Here is a 27,578-nt window from a genome sequence, read left to right as displayed (position 1 = left end):
AAACCAGATGGCCAGCTGAACACTGAAGGTCCATGTGTCAAGACCCACCTTCAAAGTCAAGCCACAGTGACTAACCAAATAGGCCAGATTTGCCTGTGAACATTATCCTGAATGATTAGGAAAGAGAGACGGGAAGACAGCAGTGAAGTGCAGCAAATGCCAAAGGCTGGCCCATAAAGGAAGGTATTTGGGCTAAGGAAAAGGAAAAGGTAGCAGAGTGTGTGGCAGGAATTGTACCTCTCAATAACAAACATACGTACACGTTTAAGTGGGTGGAATTTGTTAATGTAAGAAAAATTAGGAATTTGTAATGGGCTCAAAGTACTGGAATGGAGAATACAGTGCAACAACTATATACACAGACACACATGCTCACATGTTTACATTATTTTTCAGTTTAGCTTCTTACATCTTTTCCTGACTTCACAGCAGCACACAGGTTACAGGGTTGTAGGAGATTCCAGCTACAGAAAAGTAGATTCTATGCTACTCAGAAAATAAATGGCTAGCAAGATGTCATCCCTGTTTTTCTCCTACATGGTTTATGTATTCATGAATGGTGAAACCTTTAGAAGCAAGTAGATGTCAGATACCAGTGATCATACCAAGAAACGATACAGGGGACTTTCACAAACTGGATTCTAAACCTAATCCCAACTGATAGGGTGGTTTTCATCACCTCCACACACATCCTCACATGTCCAAAATAGGCCAGTTTAGCTGTATCACACTCTAACATGGTAGTGTGTCCAGGAGATTTCATGAAAAGTTGCTGGAGGCCATAAGAGTCTGGGCACCATAGTTTCATAGGTCCATGTCTATGGAGAAGGCCTTTCCATTGTCAGGCTTAGCTGGAAACTCATTCACTTAAAGGGGAGAGGCGAAGCACGACTTGTCAGAACTGAAGAAGGAGGTTGTTGGGAAGCCTTTTCTCGGTCACTGAAAAGTGTGTTACACAACATGCAAGCGGATGTCCCCACAGGGAATTTCTGTTGGTGTTTCTGGAGTGATACTTTTAATAATGCGCTGTTGGGAAGAAAATACAATGTTATAAACTTTCTTGCAGTTTCATAAACTTGCACAAATATTTCAACATTCACATTAAAGCTTAAATAGCATTTTAATAACATTTAATAGCTGGAATCATCTCATTGGCCTTCCTTAAGAAAGGAATTCTCTATTCTCAAATATGGATAAAAATGGTATTTTCAGGACCTATAAGAACCTGTAAGCTAAGAAAATCATTTTAACACCAATTAGAGAAAAGGATGAAGCCTTGCATAGAACCTCTGCTGTCCTATAAAATGCCTTTGAATAACTTAGGAAAGGGTACCCTTTTCTCTGGACAGAGGGAAACATCGGCAGCCACACAGGGCTTGGGGACCAGAGTGAGTCCTGGATTTGACACACACCCCCCGCTCCACCGTCAGTCAGGCTCCTTGTGCCTTGGGCCATCAGCCACTGTAACAGCAGGATGTTACTGATTTAACGAATCCGCTCATAAGGCAGACCTGGTTCATATAAGAATACAGATTATCACGTAATTTTAAAAGATGTGACCACTTAAATCATCACTTCTAATACAAGCCCATGTTAATGTAGCACTTATCCCAGAGAAAAGACCGAGAATTTCTACTATAGAAACAACTGAGGTACACAGAAGTGCTTAAGACAGATCTGAAATATGCTTGGGCTTAGGTGTGAAATATACAACCTGTCTTGTAAAACTGAGCATCAGAGTGACATGAAGCAGCTGAGGTATGAAGAAGGAAAAATTAGCAGCCCTGCAGAGGCTTAGAAAATTCTTGGCCAAAAGTCTTCTTAGGGGAGCTCTGCTACTGTCCTTTTCACTTTGGAAAGTATGGAGTCCCCTTTAAGCTTTTCTTTATTGTTCTTTAAGGATCGTGGCCTATGAATTTTAAAAGTTTCAGTTCTTGGGCGGCGCCTGTGGCTCAGTCGGTGGGGTCCCGGCCCCATATGCCGAGGGTGGCGGGTTCAAACCCGGCCCGGCCAAACTGCAACCAAAAAATAGCTGGGTGTTGTGGCGGGCGCCTGTAGTCCCAGCTACTCGGGAGGCTGAGGCAGGAGAATCGCTTAAGCCCAGGAGTTGGAGGTTGCTGTGAGCTGTGTGAGGCCACGGCACTCTACCGAGGGCCATAAAGTGAGACTCAGTCTCTACAAAAAAAAAAAAAAAAAAATTTCAGTTCTCGAGGCAGAGCAAGATGGCACCCGAGTAACAGCTTCCTTGCATCTGGGCACCGTGAGTCTGGGGATATAGGCCTCCAGGCATCTCTGGCTGGTGGGATCTGCCTATCATCACCCCTGAGAGGATACAGAGAGTCAGCAAGAGACTTCTGGACCCCAAGAGGAGGACTAAAACAGTGGAAAACCGGCAAGTGGTCGCATGTGTTCAATCCATATAAACCCGCCCGCAACTGTAAGTTCAGTAGCAGCGAGACTGCAAACCAGAAAGGCCTTACCTGTGAACTGTTTTGGTGTCTTTGGACTTGGCACTCAGCTGAACTGCCTTGGGGAGAGCCTGAGCAGGAGTGCGGAGAACTTTGGCCTTTGTCTAGGGCCCCAGTCTGAGCCGCTGAGCCAGACGGAGCTAACAGTGTTTGGCTCTGGGTCACAGGCAGCCATTGTGAGCGATCTGCCCCGGCAAGCTCCGCCCTCAGGGTCGCAGAGCTGGAATTGGGTGGGAGCTGGTAACCCAGCGACCAAGTAGCCTACGGGCGGGGTCTGAGCCGCCTTGCAGCCCTAACCCTCGGGGGCAGAGGGAGACCAGTTTTGGCACACAGGGTAAGTGGATAGCCACTTCAGCAGTGATTCCAGCGACAAGCACTTCCCTGAGAAAGCTTCTGCTCAGTAAGTGAACAAGTTCAAAGTGCCTTTTAAGTGGGCTGAAGAGAGATTTAGGGTGTCTACCTGCTGAGCTTTGAGAAACTAGCAGCCTCCAGTCGTATCAGAACTGTGATTAACATCTCATACCCCAGAAGACCACGTGTTGCCCAGACAATATTCAATAACATATACATACTGCTTTGTTTTTGGTTGTGTTTTTTTTTTTTTGGTTTGGTTGTTTTTTTTTTGTTTATTTTGATGTTGTTGATTGTTGTTTTGTTTTTTAAGTTCAATCTTTTCCATACAGATCCTTTTTCTTTCTCAATTTTTCTAGTTTAATTAAAATTTCCCATTGCTGCCTATTTCAATAACTAGAACTTCATTTTTGTTAGTGTTTCTACCGCTATTATTTGGTTTTTCCAGCCAATTTTATCCCGTAAAGTTTTCTGTTTGCTTGTTTTGGTTTGATTTATAGCATTTTTGTCTTTCCTCTCTACTTGGTGGAGGTGGGGTACTGTGTCTGATCAGGTTAGCAAAGAGCTGCTGACCTCAAGGGAACCACCCAACTGGGCACCCCCAGAAGGTGGGGTTTTTTTTAAGGTTGTATCAAAGTACCCTACTGTACACCTATATTGCTCTTCTCCCTCTTTCTGTGCCTCCCTTCTTTTTGTCAATATTCCTTTTACCCACCCCCTCTCCTTTCTCTATTTTTCTTTTTTTTTTCTTATCATTCGGTCCTCCTTTCTTTCATCCCTTTTTTGCTCTTCAACCTTCTCACCCTTCTGGTCCTGTAACCCTTAGTCCACAGGCACGAGAACTTAAAGAGCAAGAGGAAGTGAAAGGAAAATTAGGGCAAGGAAACAGATAAAAGAAATCACCCATGAGGAAGAATCAGCAGAAAACTCCAGGCAACATGAAGAACCAGTCCAGAACAACCCCGCCAAGGGACCATGAGGTAGCTACTGCAGAGGATTCCACCTATAAAGAAATGTTAGGAATGACAGAAAGGGAATTTAGAATACACATGTTGAAAACAATGAAAGAAATGATGGAAACAATGAAGGAAACTGCTAATAAAGTAGAAAATAACCAAAAGGAAATTCAAAAACAGAATCAAATAAGAGATAAACGATATGCAGAATATAAAAAGGATATAGCAGAGCTGAAGGAAATGAAACAGTCAATCAGGGAACTTAAAGATGCAATGGAAAGTATCAGCAACAGGTTAGACCATGCAGAAGAAAGAATTTCAGAGGTAGAAGACAAAGTTCTTGAGATAACTCAGATAGTAAAAGAGGCAGAAAAGAAGAGAGAGAAAGCAGAACGTTCACTGTGAGAATTATGGGACTTTATGAAGCGTTCCAACATACGAGTTATAGGAATTCCAGAAGGGGAAGAAGAATGCCCCAGAGGAATGGAAGCCATACTAGAGAATATTATAAAAGAAAATTTCCCAAATATCACCAAAGATTCTGACACACTGCTTTCAGAGGGCTATCAGACCCCAGGTCACCTCAACTCTAACCGAGCTTCTCCAAGACACATTGTGATGAACCTGTCCAAAGTCAAGACAAAAGAAAAGATTCTGCAAGCTGCCAGGAGTAAGCGCCAGTTGACCTACAGGGGCAAATCCATCAGATTGACTGCAGACTTCTCTAATGAAACTTTCCAAGCAAGAAGACAATGGTCATATACCTTTAATCTACTTAAACAGAACAATTTCCAGCCCAGAATTCTGTACCCTGCTAAGCTAAGCTTCAAAATTGACGGAGAAATCAAATTATTTACGGATATACAAACAATGAGGAAATTCGCCACAAGACCAGCTCTACAGGAAATACTTCAACCTGTTCTGCACACTGACCACCACAATGGATCAGCAGCAAAGTAAGAACTCAGAAATTAAAGGACAGAACCAAACCTCCACACTGATGCAAAAGACAAAACTAAGCAATGGACTCTCACAAAATAAGACGAATAGAATACTACCACACTGGGCGGCGCCTGTGGCTCAGCGGGTAGGGCGCCGGCCCCATATGCTGAGGGTGGCGGGTTCAAACCCAGCCCCGGCCAAACTGCAACAAAAAAATAGCCGGGCGTTGTGGCGGGCACCTGTAGTCCCAGCTACTCGGGAGGCTGAGGCAAGAGAATCGCCTAAGCCCAAGGATTTGGAGGTTGCTGTGAGCTGTGTGACGCCACGGCACTCTACCGAGGGCGATAAGGTGAGACTCTAGTCTCTACAAAAAAAAAAAAAAAAAAAAAAAAAAGAATACTACCACACTTATCAATTATCTCAATAAATGTTAATGGCTTGAATTCCCCACTGAAGAGACATAGATTGGTTGACTGGATTAAAAAACACAAGCCATCCATTTGCTGTCTGCAAGAAACACACCTGGCTTCAAAAGACAAATTAAAGCTCCGAGTCAAGGGTTGGAAGACAATTTTTCAGGCAAATGGAATTCAGAAGAAAAGAGGAGTTGCATTCTTATTTTCAGATACATGTGGATTTAAAGCAACTAAAGTTAAAAAAGACAAAGATGGTCACTTTATATTGGTCAAGGGAAAAATACAACAAGAAGACATTTCAATTCTAAATATCTATGCACCCAATTTAAATGCTCCCAGATTCTTGAAACAGACCTTACTCAGTCTGAGCAATATGATATCTGATAATACCATAATAACAGGGGACCTTAACACTCCTCTTACAGAGCTGGACAGATCCTCTAAACAGAAATTAAACAAGGATATAAGAGACTTAAATGAGACCCTAGAACAACTGTGCTTGATAGACGCATATAGAACACTCCATCCCAAAGATAAAGAATATACATTCTTCTCATCACCCCATGGAACATTCTCCAAAATTGATCATATCCTGGGACACAAAACAAATATCAACAGAATCAAAAGAATTGAAATTTTACCTTGTATCTTCTCAGACCATAAGGCAGTAAAGGTGGAACTCAACTCTAACAAAAATGCTCGACCCCACCCAAAGGCATGGAAATTAAACAATCTTCTGTTGAATAACAGATGGGTGCAGGAAGAAATAAAACAGGAAATCATTAACTTCCCTGAGCATAACAACAATGAAGACACAAGCTACCAAAACCTGTGGGATACTGCAAAAGCAGTTTTGAGAGGAAAATTCATCGCTTTAGATGCCTACATTCGAAAAACAGAAAGAGAGCACATCAACAATCTCACAAGAGATCTTATGGAATTGGAAAAAGAAGAACAATCTAAGCCTAAACTCAGTAGAAGAAAAGAAATACCCAAAATCAAATCAGAGATCAATGAAATTGAAAACAAAAGAATCATTCAGAAAATTAATGAAACAAGGAGTTGGTTTTTTGAAAAAATAAATAAAATAGATAAACCATTGGCCAGACTAACGAGGAATAGAAAAGTAAAATCTCTAGTAACCTCAATCATTAATGATAAAGGGGAAATAACAACTGATCCCACAGAGATACAAGAGATCATCTCTGAATACTCTAAAGACGACAGACGAATGGCTAACAAACACATGAAAAAATGTTCATCATCTCTATATATTAGAGAAATGCAAATCAAAACAACCCTGAGATATCATCTAACCCCAGTGAGAATGGCCCACATCACAAAATCTCAAAACTGCAGATGCTGGCGTGGATGTGGAGAGAAGGGAACACTTTTACACTGCTGGTGGGACTGCAAACTAGTACAACCTTTCTGGAAGGAAGTATGGAGAAACCTCAAAGCACTCAAGCTAGACCTCCCATTTGATCCTGCAATCCCATTACTGGGCATCTACCCAGAAGGAAAGAAATCCTTTTATCATAAGGACAATTGTACTAGACTGTTTATTGCAGCTCAATTTACAATTGCCAAAATGTGGAAACAGCCTAAATGCCCACCAACCCAGGAATGGATTAACAAGCTGTGGTATATGTATACCATGGAATACTATTCAGCCATTAAAAAAAATGGAGACTTTACATCCTTCGTATTAACCTGGATGGACGTGGAAGACATTATTCTTAGTAAAGCATCACAAGAATGGAGAAGCATGAATCCTATGTACTCAATTTTGATATGAGGACAATTAATGACAATTATGGTTATGGGGGGGGAACAGAAAGAGGGAAGGAGGGAGCTGGCTGGGGCCTTGGTGTGTGTCACACTTTATGGGGGCAAGACATGATTGCAAGAGGGACTTTACCTAACAATTGCAATCAGTGTAACCTGGCTTATTGTACCCTCAATGAATCCCCAACAATAAAAAAAAAAAAGTTTCAGTTCTCCAATTAATGAAACTCACAAATTTTTATATTTTGTGTTCCTCAGGACTTTAGTATCTGAGTAGTGAACTCTCACACCATAAAACCTAAAAAGGAGCTATCACAGTACTCACAAGCTACCAGGACATATCAAGTCACTGAATGCAAAATTTTAGGAACCATCCTTCCCCATAGATAAACATGTAAACTATAACTGATTAAATAGAATTATGTCATGCTAACTGGGAACTAGACAGATCACTACAACGAACCTTAAGTGTAGGTATGGTGTGCAGAGACAGATCACTGAGGTGTATAGTGGGGGCCAGACCAGCATTAAACAGCATTACAAAGTAAAATTCTTAGCTCTTGTGCCCTGATCTGCCCACACTGGCTGCTTATGGCCCAAAATACCAGGCCCACTTTTGTTTTCCGTGTTTTGGCAGCATCCTAGTTGCTAGACTACTGTTATTCTCAAAATTAGCCAAGTCTTGGCCTTCTGTAAGATGATAACCAGTTAATCTAGAAAATGGATCACTGTTGATATCTTCATAAATGAGTACTCATTAGGACTGTCTTCCAGTATCTTTGTCATGTTATTAGTGGTTTCGAAGCCAGTGGATGACTGCAACCTTGAGATGTCTAGGCTACGGGTACATGTGATAGCCTCCAAATTATACCAGTAAGTGGTGGCTCACTCCACAAACTCCAACTTTTTATATGGCCAGGGTCCAAAACAGTTAAGAACTTCACCCTTCTCTTAGCCTTTTTTTTTTTTCATCAGACCAAAATTTTAGATAAGGTCTCCCCAATTTGTGGAATGTTACAGATTATCGAGTCTGGTATTCACAAAGACCTATACATAATTCTAGACCCTTGGGAGTACGTAGCAAAAAAACATGGCCTGCTTTATCTCCCTCAACAATTTAGCATGCACATGGGCAAATTAAATTTTTTGAGAAATGCTGTAGTAAAGAAACCCATTTAACTTGACTTAATCTGGTATTCTCCAAAAATTATCTGATTATATATCCTTTTCCCCCAGCAGTAAAACCTATTGAAATCTCATAGAACTACTTACAACACATTTTGGAAAATGTTAATATAGTCCAACAAGCGTATTTTAACAATGAGGAAACCAAGGCCTAGCAAAGGGGGAGTGATTTGCCATAGCTGACTAGGGCTTTTTCCTCGCAGTCCTCTTTGACAGTCTGTGTCATACTGTTCCTGAAAACCCACTGCTCCCCAGCTGGTGGCCTGTGCTGAAGATGGCCGGATAATTCTTACCTCTACTACTAACAGAGCTGAGCTGTGTTACCTACATAGCTTTAGGGGCATTTCCATGTGACCAACTGGGGGAATTTGCAAGAAAGATGACCAAGATTTGAGGTGCAGTCTGTGACTAAAGAATACTGACATTTATTAACCTAATTCCCAACCCAGCCCTTGACCTCTGGGTTTGAAACAACAGAGCTTGGGGATCATGACAACTGCCACAAAGGACAACCTGAAGGAATGACTTCAATCCTCTGGGTCTGAGAGTGTATTACAAGCAATAACAGGTTTGGAACAGCAACTGCAGAATTCTTCTTACCTAGAATTCAGTTTTCCTATTTGGAAGAAGAAATGAACCCAGGTAAGAGCTGATGTTTAATTGCCTCTGTTCTCTTGCTTCTCATTTCTTATGTTTTAGGAAGATTCGTGTGACAGTCTCATGTCTGAGTTTTGCTATCTAAGAGCCCACCTCCAATCTCAGGCCATCATAGATTACTGTTTCTTTCAACTTTCCCCAAACATCACCCTTCACCTTTGAGCTTGGCCCCTGAAAAAGCACCAACTATGACGTGTGAGTGGCCACTTCTTCAGGCTCTTCTGTCATAACACCCCTATTCCTGTGGCAAGAAATACAATCAAACAAGTGAGAACTGAAGCATTTTAAAATCTGGTAATGTGAGGCACGACACTGTCGGGAATCCTGGTGGCTAACCCACTGACTACGGCAGCACGAGAGGAAAAGTGGCTACACATCTCTCTCTAACCTCTAGCACCAATTTCTATTTTAGCAAACCCTGAGGACAAGAGGGAAGCTGAATATAAAAGTGAAAAGAACACTGGAGCAAGAAATCAGAAGACCTGGGTTCTGTCCTTGGACAAACCACTGAAATAAGGAAACTTAGAGCAGAATAATTTCCAGTTTCTGTGTCCTTGTCTGCTAATAACACCTGCCCCCCTCCACCTCCCAAGGTATTTTGATAACAAAATGAGATAATCTACATGCTGGTACTTTGAAAAGTATATACTCTTATACAAACCGGAAAGTACTGTTATCAAAATTTCTACAGCACATTCATTACTGAAATGAATCTTACTATTATGGCAAAAACCTTTTACTCCATTGGCTTGAACTAAAACTACAATATTATTACTTACCAATTTTTGAGCTAAAACTGATATTGTTGTACTATCCTTATTTTGAGATGGTTTTCAAAATAGCACTTATCACATTGTGGTTATAAAAATGACCGTGGACATTCTCCACTTAAAATGTGTGTATTGCTCCAGACAGCACAGATCTGATGTCCACTCGCAGTAGCCAAGCAAGAGGCAAAGTAGTAATCTGATAAGCTTGAAAAGCTATACACAGCCCAAGATGAAGGCTGTGGGGCACCCAAAAGATCAGCTCACTCTTTTGCCATTGTATTTGAGGCTTTGGGAGATGCCTTAAGAAGACAGTGGCAGCCAGTAGAGGTCTAGACCATGATTATAGATATATAAACACATAAAGTTGAGAGCCTCCTGGTGAATTTCATGTAATCGACTTACCTCTTTTGAATACAGCATAACAAAAGAATCCTTTTCTCCCAAAACAATAGCCTAAATACACACACACAAATGAACACATACCTCCTTAAATGTCCCTGGAGTGATGAACAGCCGATAAGCTATGTATGTGGGAATACAGATGACAGATGAAGTTCCTATGCAGTACCCCAGGATGATACTCCAGTAGGGATAATTATAATGGAAAAGTCGTAGCTGTGGCGGGCTCATCAAAAAACTGCAAAGGATGAACTAAAACAGAAATTCCAAGAAACATTAAATATCTTAATAATATCCATGCAGAGAGCTCTAACAAGTAGCAAATGAGAAAGTGAAGATACTTTTGTGAAATTCTCCAAATATGCTATATCCTAGATTGAACTCTGACACACAAAATTACCGATTTCTCTACCCCAACCTGCAAGAATAAAACAGCCAGGAGCTTTGCTTGCATTTCTCCCTCACCCCCAACCCAAATCCCTACAGTGGGGATATGATAGCATCCCTACAGTTATCCCTACAGTTAGGGAAGTTAACAGCACCCTCTTCAAAGCTGTCTGCTGTCACGGAGAAGAGACTGCATCGAGAGTGGTCTGAGCCCAGACTTGCCAGAAAGCAGAGGAATAAACTGAGTGACCTCTCCACAACCCTTCCAGACCTAGGGCTTCCTTTTTCTCTCTGTTTTGTTTTCATTCCCATGCATTTCTCAGCTGTGACTGGTTTTGGTCAGATTAAAGGTGCCTTGTGTCCAAGAAAGACAGTAAGGTTCTCAGACCTGGAGAGGACTTGGGCTTCTGGGTGTGTGTTCTTTTTCCCCTTTCCTTGAGCTTCCTGCTTTCTGCATTGAGCTCTATAGCCTGGGGTTTCAACAAGGATGGCTCTGCCAAGACACATCTCGGCAAGTCCTCATAATGAAAGGCATTACAGAAGGAAAGCAGCAGTTTAATTTAATACACTTTCCACTTGAAAATTCTATGAAAATTTTGACCAAGAAAAATTCCATGGTGTGCTCCCAACACCCAGCTTATGAGTTTTCTTATTCAGTTTGGTTTCTAGAGAGTGTTTTTGCCTAGTAACCACTGTGCCGAAATTGTTATTGCTCTTGATTTAATTTTATTATTTCACAGTCATAAAGAAGACAGTAATGTAAATTATTTGTGTGGTTAAATATCTATTTATATCTTTTTTTCTTTGTCTGCAGGTAATAAAATGGGAAATTATTAAACACACATCCATCTTCTGAGCAGTGTTATCCTAAGTCCAGGAGGAAGCCTTCAAAACAGGAGCCCAGTCAATTGCGAACCCTTCTCCTGACTTACTCTCCTCATCCCCAAACCCGGCTACTAAGGAGGAAGATCCTTTGGGGACAGGGAAGAAGAGGGTCTCGTTAGGAGCCATCCCTGCCACAGCTTGTCTCATCTTGATGGCAGGTATGTGGAGTCAGCTCAGCCAGGGAGGGCTCTTGTTGCAGCAAGCACCACTTCAGAAACCCCTGACACGCCCTGGCCTCTTCCTGCTCATACACATTTTCTTTTTTTGTAACTTGGCTTCAGTGAAAAAGAGTATTTTTAGTAAGCTACTTGTTGTTTACCTAAAGCAGTCTTAAAAAGCCCAGAGCAGGGGATCTGTTAAGTAAACCTAGAAGTGGAAGACAGATTTTCCTCCTCTTAATTGGGCACTAGAGCACTTGCCTTTAGAGGAGGTGAGTAAAACAAACATCATGAGAGTTATGAGTAATGCGCCTGAGCCCAAATCTATACATGGGCTTTGCTGGGCAAGGAAACCCATTGAGTGTGCGCCAAGAGCTTACCCAGCCTGACGACAGGAGAGTCACAGAAATGAACACTCCAAAAGCCTCAGGGCCACGACTAGTTCGAGGCATCTAATGCCTAGTTGTTTGATGGAGGGAGTGTGTGTGCAAAATTTTAGTAATCAACTTAAATAATATTTTAGTGAAAAATTTATTTTATTTTATTTATTTTTTTAATTTTTGAGACAGAGACTCACTCTTTTGCCCAGACTAGAGTACCCAAGCGTCAACCTAGCTCACAGCAACCTCAAACTCCCGGGTTCAAGTGATCCTCCTGCCTCAGCCTCCTGAGTAATTGGGACTACCAGTGCCTGCCACAATGCCCAGCTAATATTTTTTTCTGGTTTTAGTAGATATAGGATTTCACTCTTGCTCAGGCTTGTCTTAAACCCCTGAGCTCTGGGGATCCTCCTGCCTCGGCCTCCCAAGTAGAGTGCTAGGATTACAGGCATAAGCTAATGTGCCCAGCCTTTAATGCAAGTCTTAAAAGGCAGGATCTGACAAAACCAGACTACAGACTCAGGTAAAATGAGGTAAACCATTCAAGTACAGGGTTGGAACCTGTATTTAAGTTAAAAGTTGCTATTTTGTTCATCATTAATTTTTTGTATTAATTCATGCAATTGTTTTTAAAAATATTGTATTTAAACAACATTTATGTTGAGTACTGAGTTTTTGGTACCCCCTTATATTTTACACCAGGCGTCCTCAAACTTTTTAAACAGGGGGCCAATTCACTGTCCTCAGACTGTTGGAGGGCCGGACTATAGTTTTAAAAAAAACAACTATGAACAAATTCCTATGCACACTGCACATATCTTATTTTGAAGTAAAAAAACAAAATGGGAACAAATACAATCACACCACCTCATGTCGCCCGCGGGCCACAGTTTGAGGACCCCTGTTTTATACCATGGGGAATATCTCAGTTACTTCGCCCAACTCTCAGTCCTGACATTATTTCCTCACTGTTTGGGGAACATGAAGGTGTACACACACAAAAAATGTTTCTGCCCTCAAGAAATCAATCCAATGGCTCTTCTTCCTTTGAAAAACAAATGAAAGGACTTAAGTAGATTATGGAGAAGCACTGGTAATGATGTAAATCAATAACCCACTTATATCAGGACTTCTGCTTCTGGTATAAGTGGTGGGCTCGGTGACTCTGACTAGCCCTCTCCCAGAAAACAACCAATACTTCTGGGTTAAAAAATAAATATGCTTTAAATTTATCTAAAAGCATAGTGAGCTGATAGGGTAAAGAACCTCAGACTCTCACTGGAGCCACTGTGCCCTAGGAATATTTGCTGCTTGAAGCAAACATTGGTTTTGGAAACCTCCAGGGTCTAGGAGAATGGAAGTCAGGGAGGGATATGGGGATACAGAGAGACATGCAGTGTCATGGAGGCAGGAATGAGCATGCTGTCCATCACATAAAAGTTAATGTTGCGATGTGTGGGCACCAAAAAAAGGTACAAAAAATAAAGGGCTACTTGAAGAAAGTCAAAACACAGAATACAAAAAGAGCTATTTTGAAAGGGGGGAAGGGACAGTTATATGCCAAAGAGTTGTCCTAAAACAAAATGGCATGGTAGCTCATGCCTGTAATCCTAGCACTCTGGTAGCCCCAGGCTAGTGGATTACTTGAGGTCACGGGTTTAAGAACAGCCTGAACAAGAGCAAGACCTTGTCTGGCGGGTGCCTACAAGTCTCAGTTTCTCAGGAGGCTGAGGCAAGAGAATCACTTAAGCCCAAGAGTTTTGAGGTTGCTGTGAGCTACGGAGCCATGGCACTGTACTGAGGGTAACAAAGTGAGACTCTGTGTCAAAAAAAAAAAAAGGGATGGCCCAGATCCTCCTAAAGATCTGTGTAATTTTGAGGATAGACATAGACTGAAGGAACAGTCTAACAACCTTTCTGGTTCTTTTCTTTTTTTTCTTTTGAGACAGAGTCTCACTTTGTCACCCTCAATAGAGTACTGTGCTATCTCAGCTCACAGCAACCTCAGACTCAGGCTCAAGTGATTCTCTTGCCTCAACTTCCCAAGTAGGTGGGACTACAGGTGCCCGTCATAACACCCAGCTATTTTTGTAAAGAAGGGGTCTTGCTCTTGCTCAGGCTGGTCTCGAACCTGTGAACTCAGGCAATCCACCCGCCTAGACCTCCCAGAGAGTGGTATTACAGGCTTGAGCCACTGCACCTGGACTATCTTTCTGGTTCTAGAAGATCAAAACGCCCCCCAAATAAAGTTACAGATGAACTAAAGAAGAGTAATCCCTGCTGGTGTGCATGGAATGGGTTTACCCTAGGCTACCTCAGAATGCACAGGGGGGCAGGAGGCGGGTGTGCAGCAGGCTATCACCCACCTTGGGCAAACATCTCCCTTCAGGTGGACATAAGGAAGGAAGCAAGAGCCCATGAAGCGAGGACAAAAGAAACACTGAATATCTCTCGATGGGCTTGGCTTTCCTTTTTTTTTTTCTTGAGGCAGAGTCTTGCTCTGCTACCCCTGGGTAGACTGCAGTGGCATGATCATAGCTCACTGCAGTCTCACACTCCTGACCTCAAGTATTCTTCCTGCCTCAGCCTCCCAAGTAGCTGGGACTACTGGCACCCACCACAATGCTCCATTAACTTTTCTATTTTTAGTAAAAATAGGGTTTCACTCTTGCTCAGCTGGTCTCAAACTCCTGAGCTTAAGCAATCTTCTAGCCTTGGCCTCTCAGAGTGCTAAGAAGATTATAGGTGTGAGCCATCAGGCCCAGCCTGGATTCTTTTGACTTGGATCTATGCATACGGCCTCTTTAAGAAAATGAATGTAGGCTCGGCGCCCATAGCACAGTGTTTACGGTGCCAGCCACATACACCGAGGCTGGAGGGTTCGACCCAGCCCAGGCCAGCTAAACAACAATGACAACTGCTGGGACTACAGGCACCTGCCACAAAGCCCGGCTATTTTTTTCTTTTTTTTTTTTTTTGTTATAGTTGTCATTGTTGTTTTGGCGGGCCCAGGCTGGATTGGAACCCACCAGCTCCGGTGTATGCAGCTGGTGCCTTAGCCGCTTGAGCTACAGGTGCCACGCCAAGGTTTCTCTCTCGGTATGTTTTTGGCTACATAGGTGTACTCAATTTATAAAATTTCTTTGAGATGTATAGTTACAATTTGCACGCTTCTTTGTATAGGTTATACTTAAATAAACTTTACTTTTTACAAATGTCTTTTCCCAGGGCCAGAAGAAGGGAAATGACAACTCACCAGGAGAAACAGAGGGCTGATGGCTACCCAGCAGATCCTCCAAAACCATCCGGGGCTGAAGCCAAGCATTTCCTTCACATCACTGCAGAACTGAGTGATACCTAAAATCATCCAGAAGAGAAAGAGACTGAGTATGAGAGGACACAGACTGTCTTTCTATTCCGAGTCTCAAGGCAAGTCAGGGCCAGCAGGATCAGCACTGGGAATGACAAGGAGGAATGAAGCTAGAATTCCTACACAGGACAAACTTCCACCTCTGGAATTTCCCTGTGGAAGGAGGCCAGAGACACCAGTATGGTCTGGGGGACTTGTCACAAAGATGCATTTTTATAGCAAGCAAACAAAGCTCTTTCTACATGGAGTAGGCAGATGGATGGACACTGGGAAGAGACCCTAATATCCCCTCCTGGTGCCACACTGCCTTTCTACGGTAGCATAAATTTGATTTTACTGTTATAGAAAAGAAAGTTCAATTCTATCTAGGAATGGAGAACCTGCCTAACAGAGACTGACTTTGACTGTTAATGCTGGAAACTTTCCAGAGCAAATTTTAACCACAATATTACCCATTCATGTACCAGATCAAGATCAACGTTCTTCTATAAAAAGTAACTGTTCCGGAAGTGAGAACTGAGTACTCCCACCAAAGGGTGAGAAATCGAGAAGGGGAAAGTGCTCGGCTATTGTTTCCCTGGGAGCTCCCAACAGTTCCTAGGGCAGGTTTATAGCAGTTTACACACTTTGAACTTTGTCCTCAGAATTGCCAAGGAGGTGGGGATTTCTTCTTTTAAAAAAACTGGGCCCATGTGCCATTCAGATGTGTCCTCTCTTTCATAATGACTACCTTTTTTTTGAGACAGAGTCTCAGTCTATTGCCTGGGCTAGAGTGCCATGGCCTCAGCCTAGGTTGCAGCAACCTCAAACTCCTGGGTTCAAGTGATCCTCCTGTGTCCCAAGTAGCTGGTACTATAGGTGTGCACCACAATGCCCTGATAATTTTTTTCTTTTCTTTTTTTTTTTTGGAGACCAAGTCTCATTTTGTTGCTTCTGGTAGAGTGCTAGGGCATCATAGCTCACAGCAACCTTAAACTCCTGGGCTCAAGTGATCGTCTTGCCTCAGTTTTACTCTTTTTTAATAGAGACTGGGTCTTGTTCAGGCTGGTCTTGAACTCCTAAGCTGGTCTTGAACGCCTAAGCTCAAGCAATCCACCTACCTCGGCTTCCCAGAGAGCTGGGATTATAGGTGTGAGCCACCATGCCAGGCCTGCTAATTTTTCTTTTTTTTTTCTTCCCAGTAATGCGGGTGAGGGAGTTGGAGTCATCTCATTTTGCTTAGGCCGGCCTTGAACTCCTGACTTCAACCTCCTGGAGTTCTAGGATTACAGATGTGCCTGTCCAATAATCACTACCATTTTAGTATGGTTTATTAACATGGTAAGAAAATAAATACTTTTGGTGGCGCCTGTGGCTCAAGGAGTAGGGCGCCAGTCCCATATGCTGGAGGTGGCAGGTTCAAACCCAGCCCCGGCCAAAAACCACAAAAAAAAAAAAGAAAATAAATACTTTTTTATTTTAGAAATGGTTCTTGCTCTGTTGTCGAGGCTGGAGCACACTGGTGCAATCATGGCTCACTGTAGCCTCCAACTCCTGGACTCAAATAATCCTCCTACCTCAGCCTCCCAAAGTATTGGGATTACAGCCGTGAGCCACTGTACCCTGCCAATAAATACACTTTTACCATGAAATAATCATGTCTTGATTTGGAAGAGAGGCATCTTTGGACTCAGTGTTCCTCTTTCTAATTGCCTGTGCTTTCCACACCCCAGGATCTTGGGACCTCTGCCAATGGACTCATCAGCTTACTTACTGCCCCTCTGGTGGTTTTTGCCCTTATCAAATTCCATCCTAGGACCACAGGGGAGTGATCTGAGGATTCTACCAAGGCAAAGTGTACAAATAAGAGCATTCTTGCCTCTTACCTACAAGATAAGCTCTGTCTCAGGGCTCTGGAAGGAGCTCTTCCTTGAGAAATTTAAATTTGGAGCCACTCCATATAACAGTAGTATACTGTACATTCTGCAAATGCATTCACTGTGTACTAGTTCTGTGTTATCTGTTCAATTCTTAGATCCCACCAGGATCTTAACCACTGTGGATGAGCTACATGGAACTGCATTGGCCTGTCTCTACTGGGTAAACATTCAAACTCAGAAGGGAAAAAAAATGTCCTCCCTAGAGCACAGGCAATCCATTGTACTAAGTTTGAGTGTCGAGGAAATGATGAGCTATTTCTGAAGAAGGCACTCGGCTGAGATTATCTTACAGACCCGTCAGGAGGTCGTACCTTGTAAACTGCCCCTCCCTGCCTTTCTTTGATGAAATCATCCCTTCTCTAAAGTACTGGCTGGGTCACACAGAAAGGATCCTAGCTGGCTGAAGAGAGCATCTTACCATAGAACCAAGACACAGCGACAGCTTCTATAAGTGCAACCGTAAGCACCGCGGGCCCTGTGGCATACTCCTCCAGCAGCTTCACCACGTAGGCCCCGCCCTGGAAACGAGAGTGTGAACCTGGTTAAGGGCCCGCTGAGGACTACCTGTCCTTACTACGAAGGCCTGCAGGAGCTTCTTAACATGATAATTCTGGAAACTTCCCACTTTGGACCTGATACAAAGACTCCAGAGCCTGCCTCTTGGACTGGTCTTTGCATTGTGGGCCAGGTACTCGCCCTATAAGACACCTCTTCCCATCCTATGGAACACATTCTTCTTACTAGTTTCCTGTCCCCCTACTTTAAACTTTAAACTTTCTTCAACTTACTAAACACCTGGTGTGTTCCTGGAGAACTCCCCCTCTAGAGATTAAATCAGGGAGGGTCCATGACATCAGACACATTGAGGACCTGGTCACAGTTGCCATCTGCCCTAACTCATGACAACTTTGAGTTCTACTCAGCCCTATGCCATGCCATCCCCTCCCTCAAGCTCCAGGGCTGTCGAAGTCACTGCTTGAAGATGCTTATCTGCAAAGTCTGCCTCGAGTCAGGAGCACCCAGCATAGGATGCCTGTGGGTACTATCTGATGCTGCTTTACAGCATTTCAGCTACCAAAAAAAAAAAATTGCCAATAAGGGTCTGACTTCTTTGCCATTGCAAGTTCTGGAGGAGACACAGTGGCGTCACACATAGACGATGCCAGCCTCCCGATGTTCTGCATATCAAGATATCAGGGCAACATTCCTATGAAACATGAAAGCAGCCCTAAGGAGTGAAAAGAAACTAGAAAAAAATTCCTACATTTTCTCCAGATAGTCTGCCAAGCTTGAAATTTACTTGGATCTGTTGTAAAATGCTCAGAAGCTCCAGATACTATGCACAGATTCTACAAACAGATGCCACCAGAAGCAACTTTCTTCTCCTTGATAACAAACTTTTTAATGGGAGTAACAACCCCCCTCTCTTTGGCCCCAAATCCAGGATACCCGTGGGATAGAAGGAAGGGAACAGCTTTTCACAGCATTCTATTGTCCTAAGGGAGGCAAACTCTAAACTGAGGAGCGTGGTACTCACAAAAGTCAGGGTGATCAGGGATCCAAAGAAGCAGGTAATAGCCACAGCTAGTACAAACCACTCCCGGCGTTTGGCCCAGATGTGCGGGAATTCATCCAGCACAGCCGTGATCACCCCTTCCAAGCCTGCAAACTAAAAGGTACACACAAATGGTCACAGTGGTGGCTTTGGGACAAGTCTATAGACTTCAGAGCACTGAACTGGAGGGAAGGGTAAGGTTGCTAAATGACTAGTCAATCGGATCATGACCAGTTCCCCTGACTCACTGGCCCATGAAAGCATCTCGAAGTAAATTTCCCTGTTTTACACTGTCATTTTGAACCCATCACTAAGGACATCCAAGAAAGAAAATAGGACATATGGGCAGAACTTTAATATGTGAGTCTCTTGGGGAAACTTTATACCAGAATGCAAGGTACTGAATTCTAGGCGGGGCAGAGACACAAGAAGGTATTTGCCCTGGCCTTTAGCTGCCATTATCTGGGCAAGAGACAGTGCACGATAATGATAGTTCACATACGCTGAGCCCTTGGCTTAGCCCAGCACCTTACCCACATTATCCCATTAATGACACGACCATACTAAAGGGTGGTAAGTGCCATGACTGAGGGGTGAACCAGGCATCTAAGGAGTGCCAGAGATGGCTAGGATGGGAGGGAGGGAGTATAGCTGCCACCTCTTTCTCCTCTTCCTCCTCCCAGAGCCCATCTTCCCTTCCCATTCACTCACTGTGCTGTCCAAGCCCAGTGTGATTAACATCAGGAAGAAGATGATGGCAAAGAACGTGGACGCTGGCATGTTGGCTATAGCTTCCGCGTATGTGATGAAGAGGAGGCTGGGGCCTGAGACGGGGAGGAGAGAAGAGGAGGTGGTTGCTGAGACCTGTCCTACAGAGATGTCACAGAGGAAAACTCAGCCACAACAATTCCAATTCTCATTGCAGAACCTTACATGGGAGCCAGACCAGTGCTTCCTCACACTGCACACCATCATACCTGGGCCTTCAATTAGTGTGGGGGATGGAAACAGACCCAAGAACCCTAAGACTAGCAAAGCTGCACACAAGTATAAGAGTTTCCACTATGTAATAACTCAGTGGGGTTTTTTCCAGGGCCAGGATCGATATTTCTAAAGTCCCACTGAAGTCAGTTTACCCCCTCTGAAGTCTTTAGCTCCAGAACAATAGGAAATATTGATTTCAGTACAGTGACAGAGGCCTTGGAATAAAGACCTCCTTCTATTTTATTTTATTTATTATATATTTTTTGAGAGAGTCTCTCTTTGTTGCCCTCAGTAGAGTGCCGTGGCACCATCGCTCACCGCAGCCTCAAACTCTTGGGCTCACGTGCTCTTCTTGCCTCCATCTCCCAAGTAGCTGGGACTACAGGCACCTGCCACAAGGCCCAGCTGGTCTTTAGAGTCAGGCTGGTCTCGAACTCCTGAGCTTAAGCAATTCACCTGCCTTGGCCTCCTAGAGTGCTAGGATTACCAGTGTGAGCCACTGAACCCAGCCCCTCCTGCCATTTTAAAGTCCCTTTTGTAGTACAAGGGACATATCTTCAACTTCTCATAGGCTAGCTAGGGAGTATGGGCTTAGTCAAAGTACCAGATCAGACCAACAGATACAGTATGTTAGCATAAAAGCCCCGGCACACATCTTCTAGATTCCATCACCTCTTTGCCAACCTCTATTGCTCTTTTCTTTACTCATGAAAATCTCACAATAGTGTGACCATGTTGGCTACATTTTATTTTTCTTCAAGGAGCAATTCCAACAAGAAATGATTATTTGCTTACTACACTAGTAGCTATTGCAACACCAACCACAGGTCCCAAATCCACCGGTTTTATTGCTGTCATCTAAGACACATTTTCAAGCCCATAGGTTTTTGAAGCCCCCAGTCCTGAGCACCAAAGACCCAATCCCCACATGGCCTAAATATATAGAAAGGACATTGTTTCTCTCAAATCTTTGCAAAATTTAAGGCAACATTTGGAAGTAATTCCAAAGCTATATATTTGTAAAGATTTGAAGCCAAGCAATTCAGTAGGAGCAGGGGACCTCAACAAAACCCAAGATCTTACCTGCGTCTTTGGCCACCTCAGACACATCTTCGTTCCTCATCTCAGCCATATACCCCAGCACTGTGAAGATGACGAATCCCGAAACAAAGCTCGTCATGCAGTTCACCACACTGGTCACCAGGGCATCTCTGGAGTAGAAAACCCAAGCTGTCTGAGACAGTTCTGAGGTCAAGAGTCTAACGAGCCTCCGTCTCTGTGCCTTCCCTGCTAGAGACAGCTGTGGCAAGGGTGAGCAGGCTGAGCTGTCCAGGTGTCCCAGAGCCTGGCCTCCCAGGTATGAAGTACAAACTGCTGTGATTACCACACATGGTGTGGAAAGAATAGGTCAGGGAATTTTTTTTTTTTTTTCTGAGATAGGGTCTCATTCTGTCACCCAGGCTGGAGTGCAGTGACATCATCAGAGCTCACTGCAGCCTTGAACTCCTGGGCTCAAGTGATCCTCCCACCTTAGACTCATAAGTATCTGGGACTACAGGTATGTGTCACCATGCCTGGCTAATTTTTCTATTTTTGCTAGAGATGGGAGTCTCCCTATGTTACTTAGCTTGGTCATGAAATCATGGCCTCAAGGGATCTTCCTGCCTCAGCTTCTCAAAGTACTAGGATTACAGGCATGAGCCACCACACCCATTTTCCAGTTTTGTTAAAATTTAAGTAAGTTTTTACAAGGAAAAAAAGGTGGCATTTTGTGTAGGCCAAAATAATTCAGTCATATATATGTGTGTATGTTTACTTTCTTGAGTATACATACATAAAACTAATGATCACACTGTTTTTGTTGTTAAACACATTAACTAATTAAACCTGTTTAACCATATGTTGAAATTTTTATAAACCTGATTTGTAATTTTTTTTTCTAGACAGGGTCTTACTCTGTCACCTGGGCTCATCATAGTTCACTTCAAACTCCTACGCTCAGGTGATCCTCCTGCTGAAGCCTCCTGACTAGCTGAGAATACAGGTATGTGCCCAGTGCACCTGGCTATTTTTTTTCTATTATTTGTAGAGATGGGGTCTCATTGTTGCTCAAGCTGGTCTCCAACTCCTGACCTCAAATAATCCTCCCACTTCGGCCTCCCAAAGTACAGATTACAGGTGTGAGCCACTGTGTCCAGCCTCAGAATTTCTTTTTTTTTGTTTTTTTTTTTTTGCTGTTTTTGGCCGGAGCTGGGTTTGAACCCGCCACCTCCGGCATATGGGGCTGGTGCTCTACTCCTTTGAGCCATAGACACCGCCCGGAATTTCTTAATTATTACTTTTTTCTATATACAGGGACTCGGCCCAGGTGAAGTTATGACCTGGATGGGTGCTCTGGCCATGGGTGAACTGGTCAGAGGCCTGCAGCACCCCCAAGGGTCAGTACCATCACGTCCAGAATCTGGCCAAGTTTGAGGCCAACAAATCGATCACCTTCCTCCAGACTCACTAACTTTCAAGCCTTGCTTGAGGGCCCCAGATACTCACTGGTAACAGTTATTGTTGAATTTGTTGTAGCTCGCAAAAGCCAGTAAGACCCCAAAGCCGGGACCAAGAGAGAAAAAGATCTGAGCAGCGGCATCCACCCATACCTGGAACACAGCAGGGGTAAGGATGTGGGAGTGGGGTAAAGGTAGGGGTGAGAGCCAGGCTGACCACTGGGCACCCGCAGGGCCAGCACCTCTCATGCCTCAGCTTTGCACAGAGGCAGGAGACCAGCTTTTAAGACTCAGTCCAGGAATAGCCACATATCAAGTGCAAACAAATGCAATTTCTTTTCCTATCATTTAGGCATAAACCCATCTAATAGCCTCAACTGTGCTTTTTGTGTTTGTAGTTGTGGTTTAAAGCATCACTGCAAAGTTGCACACTAAAAGCAAACTTCAGCTGTCCCTGCTGTTCTATTCAGAGGACTAGCTCCTTTAGTAAATGACAGATGGGTGCACACTATTTCTTTCATCTTACCCCTGTCTCTAGAAGTTTCTGCCAGTTGGGTTTCAAGTAGAAGAGTACACCCCTCCAGGCTCCAGGGAGGGTGGCCCCCCTCACCAGCAGGACAGAGAGGATGATGTAAGGGAAGGTGGCTGTCACCCACACCACCTGTAAGGAAGGAGGATGAAAACACAGGTTATCACCACGATGTTCCAGAAGGGGCAGAGGAAGGAGATGGGTGGACAGCAATGTGTTTTCTTCTTGAAAACCTTAAGAAAGGAGATCCACCTCTTTTTTCTGTTATTTTAGGAGGCAAGCTGGTGTGACAGAAAGATCACAGCCTTCAGAATCAGACAGATAGGGATCTGACTCAGCGTGGCCACTACTAACTGCCTATACGTCTGCTCTGCATCTGTAGAAGGGGAAGTATACAGGAGTATCCAACCTTCTTTCTTTCCTGACACACAACGAAAGAGTTAAGAGTTGTCTTAGGCCACACAGTAAATACACAAACATTAATGAAAGCTGATTAGCAAAAAAAAAAAAAGAAAAGAAAAAAAGGTCCATACATACCTTTCATGATACCTGACAACACAGATAAACAAACAAACAAACAAAAAAAGTCCTTACAAAATCAGCATCCTGCAGGCTGGACACCTCTCCAGGAAACAACAGAGTTGGCCAGTGTATATAAAACACTGACCATGGTCCATGATGAGTTTCCAATAAATTATTGCCATTATTATTAATTGTGATAATACCAGTGGGTTAAAGGCATTCTGGGAAAAAATCATGTAAGAGTACTTGAAATTGGCCCATCTCTAGACTTTTCTAACAGATTTAGTGATGACAGAATTGAGTATCATAGAACATGTTTGGTTTGAAGAAACAATAACGGTACCCTGACCATTAACTGTCTAGGCTGCTGCATTCTGTGTCCGAGACTCTGGGAGGCCCTTGGCAGGCCTGGATCAGCAGCCAGAGTCCTCCTCACCTTGCCAGATGTTTTGACGCCTTTCCAGATGCTGAAATAGATGATAGTGAAGATCAGCATGATGCAGAGGGCAAGCTGCCAGCTGATGCCCCCCAGGTCCTGGAGTCCCTTAGACCGGTGGATCTGCAGGACGTGGCGCCTGGAGTAAAGGAGGAAGAAAGGCCCGTGAGAGGATCTGGACAGTGACCTGGGCACATAATCTGTGATACCCACAGAAGGGAGCCCAGGGAAAAATGGACACTGTTGCCCAGGAGCACATCCAGTCATCTACAGCCATACCACCCTGAATGCGCCTGATCTTGTCTGATCTTGAAAAATGGACACTGCCCTGCCAGGACCAAGAGCTGGGATTGGCCCAGACCATCCTGAAGGAGTAAGCAGCACATTCAGCCCACCACCCAGGAGGAGTAGACTTCCTGGTTTCTCCTCTGCTGGCTGGGACCTGAATCCCTGCAACCAATATGATGGCTCTTAGGTACATGAAGTGTATGTGTGGATATTGGGCCACATCCCCTCCCCCAAAATGGGTCTCTTTGGGGTCTCGCTGCCTGAAATTCTAACATTAAAGGATACTACCTTCGGGGCGGCGCCTGTGGCTCAGTGGGTAGGGCGCCGGCCCCATATGCCGAGGGTGGCGGGTTCAAACCCAGCCCCGGCCAAACTGCAACAAAAAAATAGCCAGGCGTTGTGGCGGGTGCCTGTAGTCCCAGCTACTTGGGAGACTGAGTCAAGAGAATCGCCTAAGCCCAAGGATTTGGAGGTTGCTGTGAGCTGTGTGAGGCCACAGCACTCTACCGAGGGCAATAAAGTGAGACTCTGTCTCTACAAAAAAAAAAAAGAATACTACCTTCTTCAAGTATCTACTTTGAAAAGGTAGATAGATCCCACTTAAGAAGTCAACACATTTAAACCAGAAATTATTTGAATGGTTTTGAACTATTGAACTCATAGGATGTTTTGCTCCACAATAGCTGGCTGAGAAGACGACCCAGAGAGAAGGGCAGTTTTGATGAAGGGAACTAGTTTTGGAATGTGAATGTAAGGATCTGCTTGGGCAATCTGGTTTGACACACTGGAAAGGAGTGGGGAGGTATGCAAGGGCCAGGTTAGGGAGCACTTAAGGTACGGCTGCTGGCCTTGCCATTCTGTCACTCACATTTTCTCCTCCAGCCCTGATAGCTTCGTCTCTCAGAAATCCGCCAAGAGTGGGGTGGAAAGCCCTTGCCTCTTGCCGTCTTCCCATGTAAACTGGGCAAATTTTCCTTCTAACAGATTACCCCCTCACTTACATGCACTTACGTGTAAAACTCTTCAGCAGGGGAAGTGGAATGGAGTGTCCAGGTGATGTTGCCCTCAGAGAAGTAGTTGGTACAATTCCCAGTGTTCCAGGAGTTCTGGCAGCTGGTCCAGGGCAGCTGGCCCGTGAAGGAGGAGATGAGGTAGTACAGTGCCCAGGCCATGATGGTGTTGTAGTAGGAGGCGATGTAGAAGGCGATGATGCAGATGGCATAGCCAATCCCTGGGCAGCGGGTGAGACCGAGAGGCCACGTTGACAGCGGCCCGATCGGGAAAGGGTAAAAGTGGGCACTGGAGAGCCCCGCAGCCCAGGGGAAGGGAAGGGTAGACACTGCCTTCCATGTCATTCCCCAATGACTTTAGGGACTCTAGATGTTGGGAAAAGTAGCAACACAGCAAAGTTACTCGTAAGGATTTACAAGGTTACATGTTTTCGAAAATATGTATATGTGCTGTGAATGCTTTAAAAATTTTAAATTTACTTTGAATTGCCCTTTATTCTGTTTTAAATTTCACCCTACTTGAGCAGTCAGAAAACTATTACTCACGTTATCTTCCAAGGATGTGTAAGGCCTAACTGATGCCAGATGAAAGTCTCCAGCTCCCACCCATTGATGGCAATCACCACTTCCTTGGAGGCCACCACTCACCCAACCACCCAAAGCTTTCAGTTACCTTTGAAAATCGGGCAGATTTTCCTCCATATTGAAATGCATCCATTTCGGTGGTACTGCCCCAGCGCGAGCTCCATGTAAAAGAGTGGGATTCCCCCAAAAATGGCCATGATGGTGTAGGGGAGGAGAAACGCCCCTGAGGGAGATGAAAGATAATTTCAGTCCCTGCCCACAGCTGTCCCAGGATAGCCCAACAGACCCTTCACACTGAGCATCACAAAGCCACTCTGTGCTGAGTGACCGTAACACTGTACTCCCTGGTTTTAGTCTTTGCCAGGAGTAGTAGACAGAGTTCCACAGCTCAAACATTTCAGAGGAGGCCGATAGAGTCAATGGAAAGAAAGCCAGGTTTGGGGGCGGCGCCTGTGGCTCAAAGGAGTAGGGCACCGGCCCCATATGCCGGAGATGGCGGGTTCAAACCCAGCCCTGGCCAAAAACTGAAAAGAAAAAAAAAAAGTCATTAAGAAGGATTCTTAAAATCAGTTATTTGATAAATGAAAACTATTTTGGCTTGGTGCCTATGGCTCAAGTGGCTAAGGCACCAGACACATACACCTGAGCTGGCGGGTTCAAATCCAGCCCAGGGCCTGCCAAACAATGATGGCTGCAACCAAAAAAAAAAAAAAAATAGCCGGGCACTATGATGGGCGCCTTTAGTCCCAGCTACTTGGGAGGCTGAGGCAAGAGAATCACATAAGCCCTCCCACCCACCCCCCAAAAAAAGAAAGCCAGGTTTGGGAGTGGACAGAGTAGGCACTAGGCCCACAACCTCTTCTTAGAGCCTGGAGAACCCTGGACCACTTTCCCTTTCTGAGCCCCAATGTCTTCCCTGTAACATGACAGGTTGAGGAGAGCTGAGGTTCCCAAACCCAGCTATTATATCACTGGTGAGCTTAAAAACTGACACCTAGATTCCTGGATCCACACCAGTCCTTCTCAAGCAGAATCTCCAGGTATGGGTGCAACACAAAATGTTTTTCAAGCTCCCTTGACGATTCTGATGCAACTAGTATTTACGACCCTTGGAATGGATCAAGTGTGACAATCAGTAACAACAGCTGCAACCATCTTGGAGGTATTGAATTATGCTATCTTTGTTCAATGGTATTACTATGGCTCCAGACACTTGATTATAGACATTTGGCTATATTTCCATAATTCCACTGAGCCAGACTGATTCCTCATAAACTGTATTTGTGAGGTAGCAGAGAGAAGGGTCATTTTTCACAGAACAAGAAAGCACAGAGCTGTTGTGTAGCTGGAGTATGCTGGTGTCTCCTGGATCTCGTGGCTGAGGCTGAGTTTGGAAATGCCAAGCTGGGGAATGCTCACCTGCAACCTGAGTTTTACCCCAAAGGGTGGGTCAGCTGTGATTTTCCCTGATAACATTCTCAACCATAAATTGCTTTGAACCTAGAAATCTGAACTCAGTGCAACTCAGAAAGGTCTACATAATTTATAATCACACTGGATAAACCTGGCTTGAGAATAAAAACCATGTTGTATTTTCATGGTGGCCTCTGTTCAAAGAGTTTGCTTGATGGCATATACTTCGGAATGAGTGTAGGAAAATACTTCCCGGTGACCCCACCCCCTGTATAACACTCGGGCTAAAGGTGAGTCCTCTCTGCCTGGAGATAAGGTGATTATGACTTCCGCTCCTCCCAGACCCTGGAACTGCTTTTGGACAGAAAACCTTAAGAGCAGCAAATCCAGGCAACTTTGTGACTGGCCACAGAAGTGACAGTGAGAGCGACACAAATAAATTATCCCCAAATTTCCTTTTAGCTGCTCTCCCAAATTGGTTGCCAGAGCTCCCATCAAAACAAATATTGACTAATTTGACACCCTTGTCCTTTTCCTATTCTGCTAACAAGTCCAATGTCAACGCAGAGGCCCCATAACCTACCTACTTCTCTCCCCTGCTCTACTCCTCCCCCAGGTTTGCATGCTACACTCAAGCAACAGTCAGCTACTATTTTTTTTTTTTTTTTATAATCTACACATCAACTACTCTAAAGCCTTTAGGGATGTAAGAACAAGATAGGATCTC

General features: G+C 44.1%; 1 protein-coding gene across 4 annotated transcripts in view; it reads right to left on the bottom strand.

The window, feature by feature from the left end:
• Window positions 1-278: 278 nt before the first annotated feature.
• The window catches only part of SLC6A4 (solute carrier family 6 member 4), a 40,402-nt gene continuing 13,102 nt past the window's right edge, over window positions 279-27,578 (bottom strand). For all 4 annotated transcript variants that reach the window (XM_053570880.1, XM_053570877.1, XM_053570876.1 and 1 more), the window contains 12 exons: window positions 25,527-25,661; window positions 24,855-25,074; window positions 23,556-23,694; window positions 22,595-22,729; window positions 22,118-22,221; window positions 20,654-20,781; window positions 19,298-19,410; window positions 18,569-18,700; window positions 17,450-17,549; window positions 14,999-15,099; window positions 10,017-10,184; window positions 279-1,026 (listed from right to left, as the gene is read on the bottom strand). In XM_053570880.1, coding sequence (XP_053426855.1) covers window positions 952-1,026; window positions 10,017-10,184; window positions 14,999-15,099; window positions 17,450-17,549; window positions 18,569-18,700; window positions 19,298-19,410; window positions 20,654-20,781; window positions 22,118-22,221; window positions 22,595-22,729; window positions 23,556-23,694; window positions 24,855-25,074; window positions 25,527-25,661 — 1,550 coding nt within the window. In that variant the 3' untranslated portion in view covers window positions 279-951. The remainder of the gene's footprint in view (window positions 1,027-10,016; window positions 10,185-14,998; window positions 15,100-17,449; window positions 17,550-18,568; window positions 18,701-19,297; window positions 19,411-20,653; window positions 20,782-22,117; window positions 22,222-22,594; window positions 22,730-23,555; window positions 23,695-24,854; window positions 25,075-25,526; window positions 25,662-27,578) is intronic.

Source organism: Nycticebus coucang, chromosome 18 (assembly GCF_027406575.1).
Source record: "Nycticebus coucang isolate mNycCou1 chromosome 18, mNycCou1.pri, whole genome shotgun sequence".
Lineage (NCBI taxonomy): Eukaryota > Metazoa > Chordata > Mammalia > Primates > Lorisidae > Nycticebus > Nycticebus coucang.
Note: the sequence above shows the minus strand (reverse complement) of the source record. Positions and strands in the feature narration are given on the sequence as shown.